Source organism: Colias philodice, chromosome 13 (assembly GCF_061535455.1).
Source record: "Colias philodice isolate Cphi_HAF_F1 chromosome 13, ilColPhil1 Martin Lab GWU primary, whole genome shotgun sequence".
Taxonomy (NCBI): Eukaryota; Metazoa; Arthropoda; class Insecta; order Lepidoptera; family Pieridae; genus Colias; species Colias philodice.
The window spans coordinates 5,840,838-5,861,970 of record NC_143098.1 but is presented as its reverse complement, the minus strand read 5'-3'; the positions used below and the strand labels follow the sequence as shown (position 1 = coordinate 5,861,970).

At 34.5% G+C, this 21,133-nt stretch overlaps 2 protein-coding genes across 4 annotated transcripts in view; one reads left to right on the top strand and one right to left on the bottom strand.

The window, feature by feature from the left end:
• Positions 1 to 13,604, top strand: part of Trp1 (translocation protein 1) — a 20,816-nt gene extending 7,212 nt beyond the window's left edge. For 2 of the 3 annotated variants that reach the window (XM_089702413.1, XM_089702414.1), the window contains exons 3-8: positions 7,578 to 7,711; positions 7,982 to 8,095; positions 8,404 to 8,603; positions 9,036 to 9,222; positions 9,684 to 9,850; positions 11,673 to 13,604. In XM_089702413.1, coding sequence (XP_089558539.1) covers positions 7,578 to 7,711; positions 7,982 to 8,095; positions 8,404 to 8,603; positions 9,036 to 9,222; positions 9,684 to 9,850; positions 11,673 to 11,823 — 953 coding nt within the window. In that variant the 3' untranslated portion in view covers positions 11,824 to 13,604. The remainder of the gene's footprint in view (positions 1 to 7,577; positions 7,712 to 7,981; positions 8,096 to 8,403; positions 8,604 to 9,035; positions 9,223 to 9,683; positions 9,851 to 11,672) is intronic. The other variant, XR_016316488.1, reaches the window with a different exon arrangement.
• LOC149483379 (4-hydroxyphenylpyruvate dioxygenase a-like) lies at positions 13,592 to 21,133 on the bottom strand. Its single transcript, XM_089702411.1, has 9 exons — positions 21,018 to 21,133; positions 20,527 to 20,616; positions 19,357 to 19,461; positions 18,749 to 18,964; positions 18,392 to 18,492; positions 18,041 to 18,145; positions 17,404 to 17,611; positions 14,670 to 14,909; positions 13,592 to 14,460 (listed from the first exon to the last, which is right to left on the bottom strand). Exons 1-9 carry the CDS (start codon positions 21,018 to 21,020, stop codon positions 14,386 to 14,388), a joined length of 1,143 nt encoding a protein of 380 aa, XP_089558537.1. The 5' UTR covers positions 21,021 to 21,133; the 3' UTR covers positions 13,592 to 14,385.

The window sequence follows — 21,133 nt, the reverse complement described above, 5'->3', positions numbered from 1 at the left end:
TTGTATAGCGAATCTAAACTCAAACTATTATAGAGACTGATATAGACTCGAACAGACAAGTCCGCTCGGCACGAGCTCCAACACTTGAATGCCCGTCCGCTACCACGGCCATGTCCAAGTGCACTTCGTGAGTCATGCGCTTGCGTTCGGTAATATCAGGGGGGGGGGATCTCCGACACGGCCATCTCTGACGATCACACGTCCTCGTGTGAAGTCTCTGCAAAGATTACATACTCACAGTATCCTGCTCGGCCATACTGATTCTAGTCAACCATTTTAGGTCGTCACTAAAACAAACAATAAGCATTATTCATCAATCAGCGCCGCACCAACAGCTCTCCTTGATTTCGCACCTACGAAACATAATAGCTCTGAATAACGTCGCACCAACGACACATGTCGATTTCGCACCAACGAAACGAACACAACACTCAATAATGTTAATACAATGACTCACCGCAATTTCGCACCAACGAAATAAATAAAGCACGGAACATCGTCGCTACAACGACACACCACAATTTCGCATCAACGAAATGAGGCTAACACTTAATAACGTCGCTACAACGACTCATCTCGCTTCGCAACAACGAAAACAAGGGTATCTCAAAAGGTCGTCGCTCCAACGACTCATCTTGCTTTTGCACCAACGAAAGCAAGGATAACCCGTCGCTACAACGACATTACTCGTTAACGCACCAACGTAACGAAGAACAAGACAAGAGACAAATTTCAACTGTATCTACTACCACTCAACAAACGGCACTACAATGCATTACAAAATCCAGATAAAACATTTTACATCTCCCCTTTTACACAAAGCTCTTACTTCATTTCAACTACTACCATTACTAGCTACTACTAATAACCTCATGGTCGGATATTTTCCTGACTCTGTTGTGAGGGTTTCGGAATTTAATGATTTGAAGTGGTAACTATCATTATACCTCAACAATTTTAAGCGTACTCTTCAACTTCAAACCAAGCTTGCTTTGATTTATTTCCTCAATGTCGAAAAGAAGATTATCACCAATATTAAATTTCCATTAGTTAGCTTTACTTTTATCATAACTTTATCGACTTCATTATCAATTACAGACATTAACCCCAAAGTCTCCTTTAACAAATAATAGCTCCTTCAGCTATCTAGCTTTTGTAACACGGTTTATAGTGAAGTTCATTGCCAGTCGTACGTCACCTAACGTATCTTTGACAATATCGATGTTTGCTAGACTCTACTGCTATGTCTAGCAGTGAACAACCAAAGGCTGATGATGTTGATGATGATGACGATGACGACTTCCATGTTCAGCTGTGACTACGAAAGGCAGATGATGTTGACGATGACGATGATGATGACTTCCATGTCCAGCAGTGTACTGCAAAAGGCTGATTATGTTGACGATGACGCCATGTCCAGTAGTGGACTATATCGATGACGATGATGAATGATGACTGCCATGAGCACACCTTTTCAGCGTACTCGTCACTATCTACCTGATTATTAATACCACTACCCCCGGTGGAGACTACATCTTAATGTAACTTTATTTTTTTACAAAATAACTGAGAAAACATTTACTTTCTAAGCACCTGCCCGATCATCAATAATACTGGCTAGTTATCCAAACAAATTAACACTGGCCTCCAGTGCCGTTATACTACTTCTACTACTACTATACCACTCTTATTGACAATATTTTTAAAGCAATAGAGCAAAACATATTGGGTAAACGAATCAATTAGACTAAAACATACTCCTTAACATCATTCTTCCCTCTAAGTTCCCCGGTAGCATCAATGTGCACGAAATACTAACTTAAGAGTTTTTCTTGAATTCTGCCCGAGCTAGGCTTAGAGATTTAGCAAGTGATAAAGTTGACAACGAACTTACGCACGAACTTAGACATATAGCCCAGATGCATGACTAAATCGTGGATATTATGTACCACTGATCCTTTACCATTTTATCTGCACCTTGACAAATAATTTGCAACCTTACCGCATATGTCTTCCAGACATCAACAAGTAACAACTCATTCTGCATATCCAAATGCCTCTCTTGGTCCTGGCAGCCAGTCAACGGAAAGCTCAGCTATGTTGACTCGTTCTGCCCCACATAATTTGCAATAATCGAAATACATACTGTGATAGCGATTGTGCATTGCGCGAAACTCGAAAGGCAACTAACATCCTATAGACTAGCTCCCTTTATCTCTGTCATGAATGATATTAGAGTCGATAGACTGGAGACAGACCCTCTCTACCTGTGAACACGTGAAGACACTACTCTGCTTTTTACTAAACGGCTCCCACCGAATTGCAATCAGTCACCACTGCAAACTTGCAAACCTGTAAATAATACCTGAAGTGCATAACTGCATTAACCACTGCTATGCTGCTGCAACTTAAACTGCGGTCTCGTGTGCATGGGAGTAAAACCTGGTCTCTAAGGCAGTAGTTCTACGTCTGTAGTAAGCAACTGGATGCTACTACCGTCATGTTTCCATATCAGTTCAGTACCACATCCATCCGCGCTCGCATCTATGTGAACTGCGGTCATACACCATAAGAATAGGCTGTGATGTTAAAAGACTAATAAACGTTCTACTGATTAGCTCATGTGATGATGAGTAATCTCTAATCAATTTTACTTCCCTTTTAACTTGTAAGCACAAACATTAGTGCTATAATTTAAGAAAACTGTTAATAAACAAACAGAAATAAGAAGCTGTATAAGCTATGTGACTGTACTTTACCATCCTTAATAACAAAGCCTAAGTATTCAACACTTCGCTTTCAAAACTCACATTTGGATAGGTTGAAAGAAGATACTACCTTCCTCAAAGCACTCTCTCCATTCCTTACTACAATCTGGATACGCACTGTACCTTGTTCCACGTCAGAAGCTAACCAGATAGCTACTTGGTTTCACTAATCCAGCTGTTAAAAACTCATTGACACTTTGTTACGCAATCTGCTGCTCGTTCAACGCACAAATTTCCTCTAGAACAGAAACATATTTCAACTGTAACTCAGATGGTAAATCAGTGCTAATGCAATAATAATAATACACTAAAACACAACACATTAAAATTCTCTAAAAAATCTCGAAATTCACGCCCCCGCATGTTGGACTTATGTCCCTACATAAGCCTACCAAACCGCTAGGCATCTTCCTTCTATCGGTACCAGTGTATAATAGAGAGAAACGTAATTAACCAAGCAACACGCTGGAATTATTGTATTGTCACTATTCCTTAGCAAGTGTACACAGTGTGAACTAAATCTGCTCATTTAAAGTAGGTCAAATCGCATACGGTTCGTTACATAAAGGTAGCCAAATGTAAGCGTGTTAAAAATCAAAACAATTTCTCGTATCAGACTTGCTACAAACAAGAACATTATTACGCAATAAAATAACACATTAGAATATCACACATGTAAACTTTGTGTTTAATCATCTAGCATCGCTATCATAATAATGATTAGGCACAACACAAATTAAAATTACTAAAAAGTAATCGCCTATTGTAACTTGCCATAAACCTTGTTATGAACTGTCTACAATATGTTAACAGATTATTTTGAAATTAATGTTATTATTAAAAACGCTTACTAGTCAATTTGCTACTAGCAATTATATCTCTGATAAGGATACACTCAGCACCAAAAAAACAAAACTAAACATGTATGACTCACAGTCGTCCATAAGTTTGCCACACGGCACGTGTTGACTCAATGATTGCGCTCAGGCAACGTGGATGTACCTGACCTGCTGGTTTTCGGTGATTCTATGCCTAGTGCAATTACTTAATTAGCAATTAGCACCTTATCCGCTCGTGCACTCCGATGCAAAGTGGCCAGACACGCCACACAAGAAACAAATGACTCGCGATGGTTAAACCCTACACTAAGAGGACTACTGATCCGTCGCGTGCCCTCCATCTGCTGTCTGCGGATGGCATTCACACGCAGGTCTCCTACAAACTTATTGATAGCACAAAGTCAGCGAAGCAGCCCTGTTACGCCGCGCACTTGTCCTGTAAATGTCACTAATTTGCGGAGCCCTTCACCGCATAAAGACGCCTGCCCTGAGCTCTCGCTGCAGAAATCCTCGGCAACAATCTCAGTAGTAGCAAGGGCCACACGCTGCAAACGCTTGTCAAACCGTGAAACACGCGACAACACGGTTGAAGTGGCAATTTCCTTCACGCTCACATATCGCCACGAAGCTACTGACGCACACAACCCGACGACACACACCGACAGGCACTCACGTCGCTTGGCTCGCCACCCTGCAAGTTAACACAAGCAGCCGCAGCGGGCTCAACAGTCACATTACGCTACACAATACGGTAACAATTCTCCTTACTGTGTCCCTCTGCTACCAGAAAATAAATTAAGAGACATGATAGACACTGCAAAGCACTTTAACGCATCATAAATAGCAAATAGTAACAAATAATAACTTTAACGGCTTTTTTCAAAACACAGATCAACGGACAATGGCATTACATCACGCACGTACTTGTTGTTCCACTTGTTGTATGTTGTAAGCACTCACCGGTTTTCTTATGGCTACGATTAAACGTCGCATGATACTATTTTGCACCTCCAGAATAATTTTATACCACGTCTACATTACCACATGACGATTGTAAAAATCACGTTTATTCTTTGTGCTCAAAGCAATCCCGCTTCTGATATCGGCGGCGGCTAGATTTTGAAACTATGTGGGCTGGTTATATCCTCTACGTTGGGCATCGTGGGTAACTTCGAGCATCAAAAGACATAAACGGAATCTAACACTGACAATCACTAATGAACTGAAATGAATACTTTGTATAGCGAATCTAAACTCAAACTATTATAGAGACTGATATAGACTCGAACAGACAAGTCCGCTCGGCACGAGCTCCAACACTTGAATGCCCGTCCGCTACCACGGCCATGTCCAAGTGCACTTCGTGAGTCATGCGCTTGCGTTCGGTAATATCAGGGGGGGGGGATCTCCGACATATCTATTATTTATAGAAGCTTTCTTCAAACTAGTTTTACTTCTTTTTTTTCGTTAAAGATGCTATAGTTATGATTAACGATCTTGAATGGGTTATTGATGAGAATTTCACCTTAACTATTGAAAAGGAAATAAATTATATTACTATTTATAGGTTATTTAAAATGTAAACCTGAAAAAGGAGGTCACAACTAACAGGTCAAAATGGTCATGGTCACAGTCAGATTTATTTGTTTTGGTTAAATGTAAAGGCATTAATACCACCTTACATTCTTAGGCGCGGGTCAAACACAAGCGGCGTGGGCGCGGGCGTGCCATAAGCGCACCTCTTGAATCTGTTTTGCACCACGTCCTTCTTATACATTTTGTATGAAAGAATTTTGGACAGGCGTCGAGACGGCACGCCACGGTTGTGCCAAGGTTGCGCCGCCTTTCCAAAATTATTTCATACAAAATGCCAATAGCGCATCCGATGCACGCCGGCAGCGCGCCGCTTGTATATGTCCCGCGCCTTATAATCCAATTGCAATTTTCTTACGGTGGATTTATATTTTATATCAAACGAGCGAATGCTCATACTAACCCGACTATGTCAAATTCTTTTAGTGTAAGCAGGCGTAGAGATTGTATATTGAAATGTTCTAGTACTGAATAACATTGAATACGAGTTTTTGTTTACAATAAAAGATCACGAAATGCTCTTGCTCTAGCTCTATGTTCGTTTGATGTAAATACACCGTTACAGGCATACCGTACATAATATATAAAAACACATATTACGCGTTTATCAAATGAATAATAAAATTTTTGAAATCGATTTAGAAAATCAGCTCCACATATAATATTCATTCCACTATTTTTATTTTCATTTTATACCACACTATTCATGGCTATTATTTTATCGTTATAAGTGTTATAACACATTAGGTGTATCCGTAACCGTGTAGTTAATTTCATAGAGAATTCGTTCTTATGCACAATTGTTATAAGGTTGAGAATTCTAAAAAATGTATGAAATTACATGTGTAAAGTTAATTCAAGTAGGTTATCAATGTTATTTTTCGCTAATATTATCCCGGCAAACTATAATGATTTACATCCTATGTTTATAAATATTCTTTAATTTTCTGTTTAATGTTTTTTCCCTTGGTAATAATATAAATGCTTTTAAAACATTAAACATTAATCTGTAATAGAAGTGTTGCTTAAACTGAAAAGGTATCCTAATATCTTTTAAGGAACGAAGGCGAATATATACATCTACAAATATTTATATTCAATTCATTCATTGATAACAATTTTACCATAATCAAGAGCATTATTGTTGGAATAATGCTCTTGAAAACTATGCAGTAATAAAATTTCTATTAGTAATAAAATATAATAAAGTTAACTTTTTAGTTTTGTGAATTGCAATTAGGGCCGGCGCCCACTGCCGGCACGGCGTGGCATGGCAGGGCAGAGGATTTTATTACTAATGAAGTTATTTTGAATCTTATTTCAATCAGTTTAGAATTCAAGTTACTTTATTTCGATGCCACGATGCCGCGACGTATCGCAGGATGCTGCAGCATGACGCGGCACGCCGCAGGATGCGGCGGCATGACGTGTCTTGCTTTGGGGTCGAGGAATTATGATTGCTAGCTAGTTGAAATAAGGTTGAAACTTATGCAGCATTAGTGGGGCTTTTAGCAGGATGCCACGGCATGCCGCGGGATGCCATTGCACGCCGCGGGATGCTCTGCCGTGCCATGCCGTGCCGTGCCGGCAGTGGGCGCCGGCCCTTACTATCACCCAATATGAAATTATTTACACAGACTAAAAACATATGTCACTCAATGTCCATATCTTCTTTGTATTAGTTTTATTGTATGTATGTAAGTGCTGGGAGCCATGTTATCGTGTAACAGTAATCAATAATTCATTAAGTATGAGATAAGCCGATTCGGGTTCGAGACCTTTTTTTAAGTATAAAAGGATAACCGAGCTACTTTGTTTCGATCTGATGTTTAATAATGATTAATGCAAATAAAACTGCAGCCCGATCCGACTTCACTCTTTTAAATCGTGATTAAAAATGTTACTATGATGTCTTATAGCAGTATTTAAGGCAATATTACTTCCTGTGTGGGAAAGTGATGGCGCTAGACGCCTTATATAGCGCTTGTTTTTTTTTTCAAGCTGGAAATAATACTGCTCTAAAATATGGTACGGGGGCAGGTTGTATCTGTATTCTATCATCTAAGTTCATAGCGCATCCCTTTAAGTGTGATGCAACAGATGTTTAAAACATACAAACATCTGTAACACCCGTAGCTTGTTCCTTTCAAAAACTATGAATCGCAATATAATGAAATAGTTGTAATCATAATTAAATCACGAAAGCATGATAAAGAAGGCGATGGATTACCTTCTTTAGAATCTTCTAGTCTTCTCTACTTTTTAAATAATTTGAGATATTATATTTATTATTGAATTAACATAGAATATTGGTCCTTATCAGTGCGTCCTATGGTTGAAATTTGTAACATTATTTTATTTTTTCCTTGTATTACAGGCACAAAGGCAGTCGACGCATTGTTAACATCAAAATGGGCAACTGGCAAGAATCCGCTTTTCACGAATCGTCTCGAAGTTACGGACTTTTTACATCTAATGCTGCTACATAAATTATTCCACAGGGCTAAGAAGGTATTTATAAACATATTTATTGAATGATTTCAATTATTGAGATAAATTTCGGCTTTATCGCTTGTCAAAATATTTTCTAAGCATGACATGGTTTGGCCACAAATGATAGTTGATAATTAGGAATTATCCTATGATTTCAACAATATTATTTTTAGGCTCCTACAATATATTTAGTAAATTTTAGATTAGATTAATCATATGTACAAAGATTAATCTAATTAATTGAATTTTGAAAAAAAAAACAGTATTTATAAGTATAATTGTTTTCAGGTACCAGTAAGTGAGCAAGAATTGAAAGGTAAATCAAAGAAGAAGGACATTGAGAAATCAAGCAAAAGTGGAGATGAGAAAGATGGGGACAAAGCCAGCACTACTGAGGGTAAAGTAAGTACAATATTACATTCATAAAATATTATTTCAATTTTGGTCAAAATATTTAATATGGCGTAAGACGAAAAATATAAAAATGTCTGCCGATACCCTCTGGAGAGTAACATTATTGTCATAAATATTCACCTATGATTATTTCCTGTAAGTGTGAATAATACAAAAATATTTTAACATTATTACTGTGGACTGTAAAGTGATTCCAATAATTAATATTATATTGAATACCATGTAGAGTCAATATAAATTCTAGTCTTGTCGCATAATATGATTGTTTTAAATTTCAAAGAATACAATGTTTTCAGGATAAGGAAAACAAAGAGAAAGAGAAGAAGAAACGCAAGATACGTCTCGAGATGCACCTGGAGCAAGTGTTCCTGGACAGTTTGGACGCGTACGTGTGGATATACGACCCGATGCCGTGGTACTACTGGGTGTGCGGGGCGCTCGTTGTCTTCGGAGTTATCGGGGTTTGCATGTTCCCGCTGTGGCCGGCTACTGTTAGGTGAGTTTTGACAAAATGGATAGAATTAATAAATAAATGAACACATATTTTATGAAGGATTAAAACCCAGTTTGTTTGTAAATTAAAATATAAACACTAATAATGGTTAAGAATTGTTTAGTTTGTGGCTTTTAGTGGGTGGGGCCATCTAAATCTATCTACATCATCTAATCTAAATCGAATCTCGGTGAAAAAAAATTCACATCCAAAATATTTAAAATCGAACCTTTTTTTAGCAGGATGAGGATGAGCAGATGTAATACATAACCTATTACCTAAATATGGCTTGCATAAGCACAGCCCTTTAGGTGGTCTTGCAAAAGCTTTGTTTATTCAGTTTTCACTTTTTATAATCTTGAGTGCGTTTTTGTTTTGTTCAATTTGTTTCTATAATTTCTAGTGCTATAACAATTATTTTATTCTTATTCACAGAAAAGGCGTATACTACCTAAGTATCGCGGCAGCAGCTTTCCTCGTGATGATCATAGTACTTGCCGTACTGCGAGTGGTCGTGTTCTGTCTGGTTTGGATCCTAACACTATCCAGACACCATTTGTGGCTTCTACCCAACTTGACCGAGGATGTGGGCTTCTTTGCGTCCTTCTGGCCATTGTATAAGGTATATATAGTACTGTTATATAAGCCAAATCGGTACAGATATTTTAGAGAGTTAGAGAGATAAATAAACTGTGTTACTAGCCTACCGCCCGCGATTTTTTTTTTCATCATTTAGGATCACTTAATGAAGTGACACCACCGCCCATGAGCACTCACAAAGTTACCTTTGTGAGGCTGTTACCAGCTGTAAAATTTAGCCCGCGTTGTAAAATGAAACTCGAGTAATTTCTGTTCTGTTAGGAATTTTCCGCATCTAAAACTGTCCCATATCTTTTCTCGCGTAACAAAATATATTTACACCAAATTTCATTAAAAACGGTTCAATGGTTTACTGTTTAGGTGTGATAGAAGAGACAAACAGACGGACGGTCAGAGTTACTTTCGCATTTATTATATTAGCCGATATAGTAGGGATTAACAAAATTACATTTCTATAATAATAACTAAAACATATACTTTCAGTACGAATACCGCGGCCCGGGCTCCGACAGCGACAAGGCGAAAGGCAAGAAGAAACGCAAGAAAGACAAACAGTCAGACGACGAAAATGAAGAAAAGACTCCGCTGATACAAGCGGAGACTCCGCCCCCGGTCAGCGAGCCTTCGCCGACAGTGGATAGCGGGGAAAAGTAAGCATTTTTTAATTTAAGCATTATTGAAGTGAAACTTCTTTATCGAGGTTGGAAAAAATTTTGTGTAACATTTTTTCGTTACGCGTGACATTTTTCCGTTACACGCCATCTTTTTCTTATCCTTACCACGCGTGATTTGACGTATTTCTGTAAAGTTGCATATAATAAATTATTTTTTTAAAAACAAGTTTCACTTCTTACGTGTGTACACTAGTACACGCATTCATTTTTTTGCTACATTAAGGTTCAATCTCTTCCAGAAACAAGAATAGATAATTAATAACCGCCTTGTTTTAATAGAAAAATCTTGCAATGAACTAGAGCTGTATTTGCCACGTAGGGTACGTTTGATTGGGTTTAGAGCCAAGCGCAGATAGATATAGCTAAGCGCATCGCGGCGCATTTTTTATTGTCAAACTATTATAGACATTGTCCTCATTGAAATAACATTAAGAAAAAGTGCAGTGCGCTACTTTTCGAAGTTCCCCGAAATAAATTGTTGTAATTTGATTTTAATGAGATCAATGTCGATAGTCTTTAAAGTTTAACAATGAAAAATGTGCGGCGCTGCGCCTCGCTATATCTGCGCCGGCCCTTAAACTAAAAAATATAAATACGCTTTGGATTCTATTCTCATTACATGTAAGCTAGCAAAATAAATATTGAACAAGGATATATATTCTTTTTGTTTCGGTTATACATCCTAATTTTTTGTTTTTTGAAGTGAAAACTTCTTTAGCGGCGTTGAGCACTTTTTCTGTAATGGGTATAAAATCTTAAACTCGCGTCAGGACACGTGACCTGATCGAAAAAGCGTAAGACGGATGGATATCAAACATGCTCAACGTTAATAATCAAGTTTTCACTTCTGCCGGCACTCCCGGAGTGCAACCCGTCTTTTTTTTCCTATGGTACTACTTAGGGATGTAACGATACATGATTTTGCCGATACGATACCGATACCGATATTTGTAGTAATGTATCGGCGATACCGATACCGATACCGATATCGATGGCTTGGTAGAAAAATAAATAGTGAATTATGCATAAAAAGTTACCAACATTTAACAGAGACAACTGTTAATCGTATTCTTTTAAATAAAAATGCCAAATCAAAAAACAACAAAACCATTTATTTTAGTATTATTATTTTACAAAGTCAGTTAAACTTTAAGTAATACACATACAATCAGTACCTAATAAAAGTTTACTATTGGTAGAGTTTTTTCAGAAAACAAAGTGCGCACGCGCGGGCGGCCTCCCGCATCGTTCATTGGGCGCGGGTTTTTGAATTTTTTGATATCAAAAAAATTGGTTGTTTGTAAAGTAGGTTTACGATCGAGATGTTTACGTGATAACATAATGCAGTGGCAGCGCTCGAGATGAAACGGGAGATCGGTCCGTCTCTCTCTCGTTATACCTGCGATCGCGCTCGTGAGGTTTTGGTGTGACACAAGTTTATGAACATGTCACCCGACTAAAACGATTTTAAAAACGTTATCACGTTAAAAATTAAAAAAATTCAAAATTATTCATTTCTTTCCTTTACATAAACAAATTTGTGATTGGAACACTCCTAGTAAGCAAATAAAATGCTTGTGTCAGGAGGTTCCGCTCTTCCTTAACACTATTACAGAAACAGAAATAAAACAATATGAATGAATACAATGCAAAAACATAAAAGAAAAGAAAGAATTTAATAAAAAAATATCGGTATCGGTTGATTTATTATCGGCGATACCGATATATCGGTATCGGTATCGGTATCGTTACATCCCTAGTACTACTAGTATTCATGCTACCAATTTATTATTTCCAGAGAGGAACCACAAGAGCAGGAAACATTTCCCGACTCCACATTAGCGGAGAAACACTCAGAGTCGGACACAGACAACAGTCAACGTTCCTCTACAGACAGGGATTTTGAGATCGTTGAAACCGCCGACTTGGAACAAGACACACACACTTAGACATTCTTATTTATTTACACGGTAACAAGAAGCTTATATCTAATACACTGGAGATTTCAGTATGAACATTTACTTGTAACAAGAAAATATGACGTTGAATGACGCCTGTATGTTTTTTTATCCCTTTCACACCTAACTAACTACCTAGGTGTGAAAGGGATAAAAAAACATACAGGCGTCATTCAAGGTCATATTTTCTTGTTACAAGTAAATGTTCATACTGAAATCTCCAGTGTATTAGATATAAGCTTCTTGGTTTGTAAATTTAAATCGATTAATAACATGATTTGGAGTAAATTACTAGTACCGAGTAAAATTTTTGGAATTTATTGTTGTTTTTTGTTGATGTTATACTAGCTGTCAAAGGAAAATTCGTAGTTGCCGTTCCAGTGGAATAAAATCTATCGTTTGTCAGGTTTCAAAACTATATTTCTAGCAAAAAATGAAAACAAAACAGATAGTTCGCATTTATGATATTAGGATAGAATATCACCTTTGTGACTTATAATTTTTTTAAATGCTATCTGTATCTGCAATGTTAAATGATAAAAAGCGAAAGCTATCATAATCAAGTTTAAAAATTGGTTGCCTTTTGCTCCAACGAATAAAAAGAGCTTTCTTTACATCACAAGCTAGCTAAATTTATAGAAAAAATATATAAAACTGATTTTATAGCAATTGACAAATTATATTATTTTTTGATTTAAATTTATGTGAGTGAACCAATGTACTATCTTCGGTTAATCTGTGTTATAGGTAAATTATATGTAGTTAAAAATAACTATGTGACAGGCCTATTTTTTTTATTCGTGGCTAAAGCAAATATACCAAATTATTGTTAAATAATTTCAAATTAAACTTTTATAAATTCCAATTTTAATTCGATTGCGGATATTTTTCCGTACTTTATGGAAAGACAATGTCTTAAAATTATTAATTATAATTTTATATATTATATTTTTATGAGCAGACTACCGAAGACATTACATAAAATACACTGTAGATCGGTTAGAATACACAAATTAGAATATAATTTTATAGTATTTCTGACAAACATGGTTTCTAGTTTGAATTTATTTAACTAATTAATTAGGAAACAATAATATTTTATCAATAAATGGTGGTAGTTAATTTTATGAAATTATGTTGCATTTGTAGTATAAGCCTGGGGAAATCTCTACAGCATAATATCTAACACTATTTATATTTCTATCTCAATTTTATAATAACTATAGTTTAAATTCAAACTAGAAACGATACAATGTTTTATAATAATAGACGATTTTAGAGAAATAATTATAACGTTTATATTATAATGCAATTATTTTTGCATATTTCGTGTATTATTTGTATTCGTGTCGATCAGTTTGTGATTAAATATTTTTGGTGCTGTTTTTATTGTAGCGTTTTTACGCTTACATGCATTTTATTTAGTCTGTGGACTATAGTTTATACTCAAAGCTTGGGAAATTATCTGTGATGACAGCCTTGTGTGATCTGCACACTTTTTTTCTTTTCTTTTTACTTATATATCTATTTTAAAGTAGATATCACTAACACATTCAACGCGTAACATATCAACTAATAAATGAAATTGAATACGCGTCAAATTATTTCTTTATTTATTATTTCACATGTTTTCTATTTATTGAGTTTGAACTATAGCACTGCACTCTAATAATCGTGTTTGTAAATAATTCTCTCTAGTATCAAGATCTATTGGTGTTACTACATATTGATCAACCAGTTTTGATCCAATAAAACGACATTTAATACTTAAATGCTTTTTATTTTCCCTTAATTGTCACAAGAGATTCTTTATAATATGAACATTTTAAAAATAATTATATTATAATTCTTACTTTAGGGGCCCTTCTCACAATGGCCAGTGTTGGCACAATAAATGATCATTGATCTTTGCCGATCATAGACATTGAGACCCTCTACACTATCGTGACGGCCACAACTGCCCATTGTGTAGAAGGACCATTAGATTTAAGTTTATCTATGATATCTCCTAAGTCATGCTGGTTCCTTGTCTTATTACAAATAAGGTACAAAATGCAAACATTATAATATGTGTTTCTTAGCGTATATTGAATTACAAATTAAAATTAAGTCGAATTTTATCAATAATCTCATCCTTTTTAAAACTTTAACGGCCTTACTAATAAAAAGTTAAACAATGGATAAATTTCAACCATTTTCTACCATAGCTGTGTCCTGCTCTTGCTCACATGAAACGTCAATCATAAAAACAAGACAGGTTATTGCAATAACTAATACATTGAATAGTGAATGGGTAACATTTTATTAGTAAGACCGTAATAGTACAATATTTGAACATTATTTCAAATAATCTTAAAGCTAAAGTAATAAAATTCGATTATAAAGATTGATTCCCATTCACCAATTTTTGTCCAGAAAACAAGATATTTTCGTCGAAACAGAACTTTTTTAAATCAATCTAATTTTAGGTACTTTAAAAGATACATTTTATTATTGACTATACAAAAAATATACTAGTTAACTAAATAACGCTTATCTTAATTAATTTAAATATTAAAGGTTGCCACGTCGTTCTTGTTCTAATTCTATAGATTCAAAGAGAGTTTTGAAGTTGCCAGCACCGAATCCCTGTAAAAAAGCAATAATTTATTAAATATTTCTCTTAATATGTTCTGAAAAAATTTAAAAGAATAAAAAGAAACTTCGATCATTCAGAGACGGCTTTCGAACCTGCGTCTTTCGGATATACCTACCGGGGCCTATACGTCATGGCCTTATTATTTTTGCGGTCTATTATCTTATAATTACTAATTATTCATACCGCATACGGTACTTACATTGTGGTTCCTTCTCTGGATAACCTCTAAAAACAATGTGGGTCTGTCTTGAGTATTCTTAGTGAAGATTTGTAGCAAGTAACCATCGTCATCGTAATCGATAAGAATGTTCAAGCGTTCGAGTTCATCTATACTTTCTGCCACTTTAACTTTACTGTTTTGGAGACGTTCTCTGATAATTTTGTAGTATACAGCGGGAATGGATAGGAATTCGACGCCTCTGGCGCGGAGATTATCAATCTGAAAAAAATATATTACACGTAGGGCAAATTGTGATATCTAAGATTTTTTTTTCAATACAATAATTGGTTTGTGACATGTACAATAGGGATAGGTAAGTGTTAGATTCGGAAGGATAGTGATATATTTCAAGTGTTATACGTTTGTATATTTTAAAACGTGTTTATGTATAAATTGCATTGGTCTAAGTCGTAACTTGTGACACAGAATAATAACTAGTAACTACATTTTAACATCATCGATTTTTTTTCAACTCTTTTAAGAGTCTTAACGATTTTAGAGTGATTTTTACTTGTTTCTGTAATTCTTTAGAAGCTCGTTTAACAAAACTAAATTAGTAACAATGTGTGATGATATCTTAGATTAAAGATTCATTCAATATCTAAAATACGTTCGAGACAATTTATTGATATTCATTGTCCAGTTTGTTTAATAGCCAATAACCTAAGGCGTGTTTCAATTTTTTCCATGCGGGACGTTCGTGTCTTTGTATTTTACTAGAAGGAAATTAATAGAAGTTTTCTTATAAAATATACTACAGTAAAGACACTGAGACATCCTAATATATGTTCGAGGCAATTTATGTACTTTTATTGAAAAATTCAAAGAACATCTAAGTTAAAAATATAGCCTTACTTTGATGAAATTTTATGCGTATATGGCGTCGAATTTCTAGTTCTTACAAAAGAGTAAAATAAAAATAAAAAATAAAGTTTGGAAAATCCAAAAGTGCACGCCTCATAATTTTTTTTAATAATTATTTATTAATTATTATTTTTGTTTATTTAATAACAATTAAACCACATCGAATCAGACCCTGAAAAATGAAAGGGTTCTATTCCTGAGCATACTCAAGCGTAAGAGTAAAAAAAAGACTCGATTAGTAAAGTATTTCGGTCGCTATCGTGTTAACAAGAAAATCCTCCGCACATACAGACACACGGACGTCCAAGACAGAACTTTTTTAAACTGTTTTTTAACTAGTTTAAATAACAAAAATGACATCAAAAATATCATGAATGTTAAAAATAGTGTTTTTTCTTATTATGTGTGTGTATGTATTATCTTACAAGTGCAATGTATGATACATAAAGACATTTTAAGTTTGAAAAATCAGATGTTTTGCGCGAAGTGACAGTAGTACCCACCTCAACGCTTCGCTTATGAGGCGTGCAATACACACTAAATGATAGGTTAATGCTTAAAAATTTGCAATAAAAAAAATACATATTATATGTTTTATGAAAGAAATGGAATAATTTAACCCTTATTCAAACGCGAGCCTGTGGAGGAGCTAACAAAAAAGTAAGATACGTTCTTGGGTAATTTCGGGTCGTAGATTTCAAAAATAAACACAAAAAAGGGGTTAGTGGGGGGGAAGTACCCTTTTTTCGGTGGGAAGTATATATCCCGTCATCTGTTCTCTCTTGTAAAAAGTTTGGAAAGGTGGGAACTATAGCTCCCAGTGTCCACTCCAGACATCAATATTTTAAAACACTAGTTAGTTGCCCTGACTCTACTTGTGAATTTAATGTTATCGTAAAAAATTATAAAGATCAAGTTTTTTAATAAAGGAGGTGAAAGTACTCATCAATGCAAGTTTCTTTTACTGAGGGAAGAATTCGGGAATTGAAAAATGAATGACTTCAACATAAAAATGGCATTTTTCTAAAACAAAATAAAAACAATAGGTAAATACTAATGTATTGAGTTAAGATTTCTAATTATCTGATCAGGAAATAACGAATAACAATAAATAAGTTGCTTATACCAACTAAAAAAGATTTTTTAGACACACAGATTTTATATATAGAATTTGCGAATGTCGTGTGCAGTATGACGAACACTGGGATGATATCTTCCCACATAAAGACTTAATTTCAATCGACTATACCAAGGTATAAACGAAAGATTCTGGGCATATTTTTACGTTTCACGCAACCGTAATATAGTCTAGTTTACATAGCTAGAACTCAAATCTACATATCTAATTTTTTTTGAGCACTACACCAAAAACTAAAAAATAACGGTCGATTTCGGCTGCAAAATCACGTCACCTGACTTTGACGTGTGTTTACCATGACATGTAATAATTCTCTGAAAAGTATTTCCATGAAAAAAAGTTCTCTAAAATGTTAAGATTGCGTAGATAAATATTACACTGCATTAGGTTTAAGCATATAAAAATAAAACACGATTTACTTCAATCTGAGACGTGGGAAGTATAGCTCCCAGCGTTTTAATAAGGGTTAAAGTTCTCTAGAATTTTCGATTATATACGGGAGCGCAAACGTTGTTACGACAGATCTATATAATGGAATATTCTAGAGAATTTTAAATTATACCATTACTTTCATATAACATAGTAGTTAGTTTTTTTTAAACGAGCTCCTAAAGAATTAAAAAAACAATCACTCTTAAAATCGATACGGCCTCTTAATGCAGAAAACAAGTTATTGTATCTAATCGAGAAATGTTTTTTGCAAATGCCTACCGCAGTTATAATATCCTCAGTATTGAGAGCGATGTGTTGTACCCCAGCACCACCGTGGTACTCCACATACTCTTGAATTTGACTCTTCCTCTTGCCAACCGCTGGTTCGTTGATCGGCATCTTCACAGTCTCCTCCCAATTGGCCATAACTATAGAACGAAGAGCGGAATATTCCGTGCAGATTTGTTTATCGTCCACTGACCAGAATCTAAAAGATTTATCAATATTTAAATACGACATTTATACTTTTTAAATTATTGAATCGTTTTCCCTCCGTAAGAACCATCGTACTTCAAGGAAAATTGTAAAAAAGAATTAAAGAAATCGGTTCAGCCGTTCTCGAGTTATGCGCTTCATTTTTATATTTATTGAAGGGTAGATAAAAACAAAATTAATAGAGTTTGTAATTCGTTAATTAAATCGTAAATAATAACATAAGAATTTCGAATTACTGACACGTGAATAATTTTACAAAACAGTTAAACAAGATAAATGTCTGATTATTTAGACATTATTATACTTAATTAGACACATTATTGCTGTTTAAATATATCATATATGTATATGATTAGAAACAAGTTTTAGATTTCTATAATAGTTAGTAAGTATAAATAACTTTTAAGTACGAATAAATTACCTATGGAATTGTAGGCATCTTTCATACCAAGATGCAGCTGGCTCCATACCGTTATCTGGTTGATTGCCCACTACGTGGTCGATAAAGTTAATATGTACTTTTGGCCTGTAAACAATTTTTAAGTCATTGCTGGTTCACCTTCTGGATATGAGTGGCTTATCTGTCAGTTAATTTGGAAACAATATAAAGGCTGTCGGTGTCGGGGCCATTATAATATAGGTAATTGGAATTTGGAACTGTCTTAATTTCCTAAGGTTAGAAAGAATGTCGGGCCTTTTGATAAGGATTACAACAATACCTATCGTGCGTTATGCGTATTTTATGGATTACGAAAATAAGAGGAATACTTACAAGAATTTTTGTATGGGATCCTTGTTAAGTGCTTGGTAGCCTGGTAGGAATGTTCCCTTATATTTCGATCTATCTATTAAGGTGTGAGTATTATCACCGTACTGCAAAACATATTGTATCATTTTTAAGTAAGAAGAAATAAACAGTATGCTATATTATCATAAACTACAGTTGATTAATTTATTTTTTTTGGAAATTCTTATCCAATTTGAAAGGAAATGTGTTTCGAAATTATTTTTGAATATAACCGACTGTCTTTTTGATTGCCTTTAACGCATTAAGAGTTAAGACTGCTACGTGCATACAAAGTGAACTCTTATAATGTCGCCTTGTGGATAGGAATTCAAAATAGCTAACCGTTTTCAATGTAGCCATTCTGACGACTCCATACTCGTCTTCCTCTTCCCACAAATCTTTGATGATAACAGCCCCTTGCCGGCGCGCATACTCCACGATATAGTCAAGGTTTTCCACCTCAAAAGCGACGTCCTTTACAAAGTCTCCGTGATATGCAACTTCGTTCACGAACTCTGTTTCTTCTGGCTCATATTGCGCTTGGAACACAAATACGATCTGAATAAAAGGAAAGATTTGATTAATTAACATAATATTTTTTATAGTGTATAAACTTAAGCTCCTTAATAATAAGCTGAAGAGTTTGTTTTTTGGACCGCTTATAAACATTATTTCACCGTCGCGTTGCAGATGGCTTAAGGCTTCTTACCTAAATACGTCACAAAACATGAACACAATTTGTAAACATATAGTCGATTAAACGTAAAGTACTTACCACTACCACATAATATAATATCATCACAAATAAAAAATGTAATTAGTTACGTTGATATGACAATTTGCATTAAGATGCAATTTTTTATATTTTAAATACTGCAAGGATCAATGCGTGTAATATTTGTATTTCATCTTTGAAATAGGTACCATTTAATACTTTAAAGAATACATACCTTGTTAAGTTTAACTGCGTGTGAAGTGATTTTCCGCGATCCAGTTTCAAGTCCTTGGTATCCTAAGGGTTCAAAACCAAATCGGGTAACGTAGTAACTTGCTGCCTGAAAAAATGAAAGATTGAATAAGATAGATAATGTTAATCGATTTATTATTACGCGAAGCAAAACCTTTGTACGAAAATTGTCCGTTCGGAGGACACACACTTGTAGTTTATACAAAGAATGATTACAGAATGCAAATATCTTTTCAAATAATGCATAAGAAATGCATTAATTCAACAAAAAAATACACCCATTCCTATGCATTTTACACACACACGCATAACTATAGGCATTTTTTAATAGTTCGGACCTTTAGTTTTTAATTTTTATTTTGTTTATGATCGAATTTCGACCACTGGCCACTGGGCGACCTCTAATATGATTTTAATGCTCTGTTTATTTTTAAAGAAGAAGGAGAAATTCAATCTCCCATTGCTACTATATACCTAGCTATACTTGCCAAGCAGCATCCAAATGCTTTAAACATATGTATCTGCCTACATATCATTAATGTAGTAGGTATTTAAATAAATCGATGTATTTTTTTAGTTATAGGATCTTTTCTTATTTTTTTATCTTTTCTTCTCAATTTAGTCTTATATCTGGTAATCATAGATTTTCTCGACTTTAATCGAAGCTGGTTTCACAATCAAAATAAATGTTCATTTAAATATTGCTACGCTTAAAATAGACATAAAGTTGTTTTTTAATAGAAACGACATTTAATCCGGTTCCAGGTTTTATTATTTCCACATCAACATTAGTGTTAGGACCTATTTTGATAAAATTGTATTCCCTTTCCCATTTACATATGTAGGTAGATAATAAAAAGTCATAATATATAATATGTAGGTATAATATGCAAATTATGATAAAAAAATTCTGCAACTAAAAATTGAGAGGGTTACTTTATAATTGAGATATCTTTGTTAATTATTATTAATTAATAACAAAGATATCTCAAGAGCGGCTGAACGTGTTTCAATTTGGTTTATTGGGTTTATCTCTGTGTGGAATAGGATAATAAACAAAAAGTTACATTTGTTAAAACCTGTGTGCCGGAGGAAACAACTAGTTCTTAATAAATCCTACGATATTGATACTGTATAATGATTAAAATCTTACCTGTTTTGCATTGGATACCCAGAAGGTAATATGGTGGAATGCAACGAATTTGCCATTTTCTGGTTTTCTCCCCTTGTCTGTGTAAGACGTCTGAAAAGTTTAAAATGCACTTAACACTACATACCTATATAGTTTAATTAACACTATACTGTATAGAAGAAAATGTGTATTTTGGCGTAAAGTTATCATTTTTTATACCAAATCAATCAGTTGAACTAATATTTTTTCATCAAGATTTTTTTTGTATAATTTCTTACGAATTCAAGCTATATTACTCATTTGAACAAAACATATAAAGACAGTTTGTAAAACTCATCACTGAAATTTTTAATAACTTGTTGAAAATGTGTGAAAATAATAAGTGAAAGATACATATTAATTTCTGCATATTAATTATCATGTCCTAATTTTATTATGTCAGTTAAATTCCAACGCGATTAATAACTCGTATATTGTATCAATATTGTATTTGTTTTATAACTCTCACTTACCATTATTTTTGAGGAAAATTTCTTGAAAAAGCGGGAAAAAGTGTCTCCGTGTAGCGTTAGAACAGTACTAAACTATTCGATGTGAGATTCTTATATCGTTACAGAAATCAGGTATT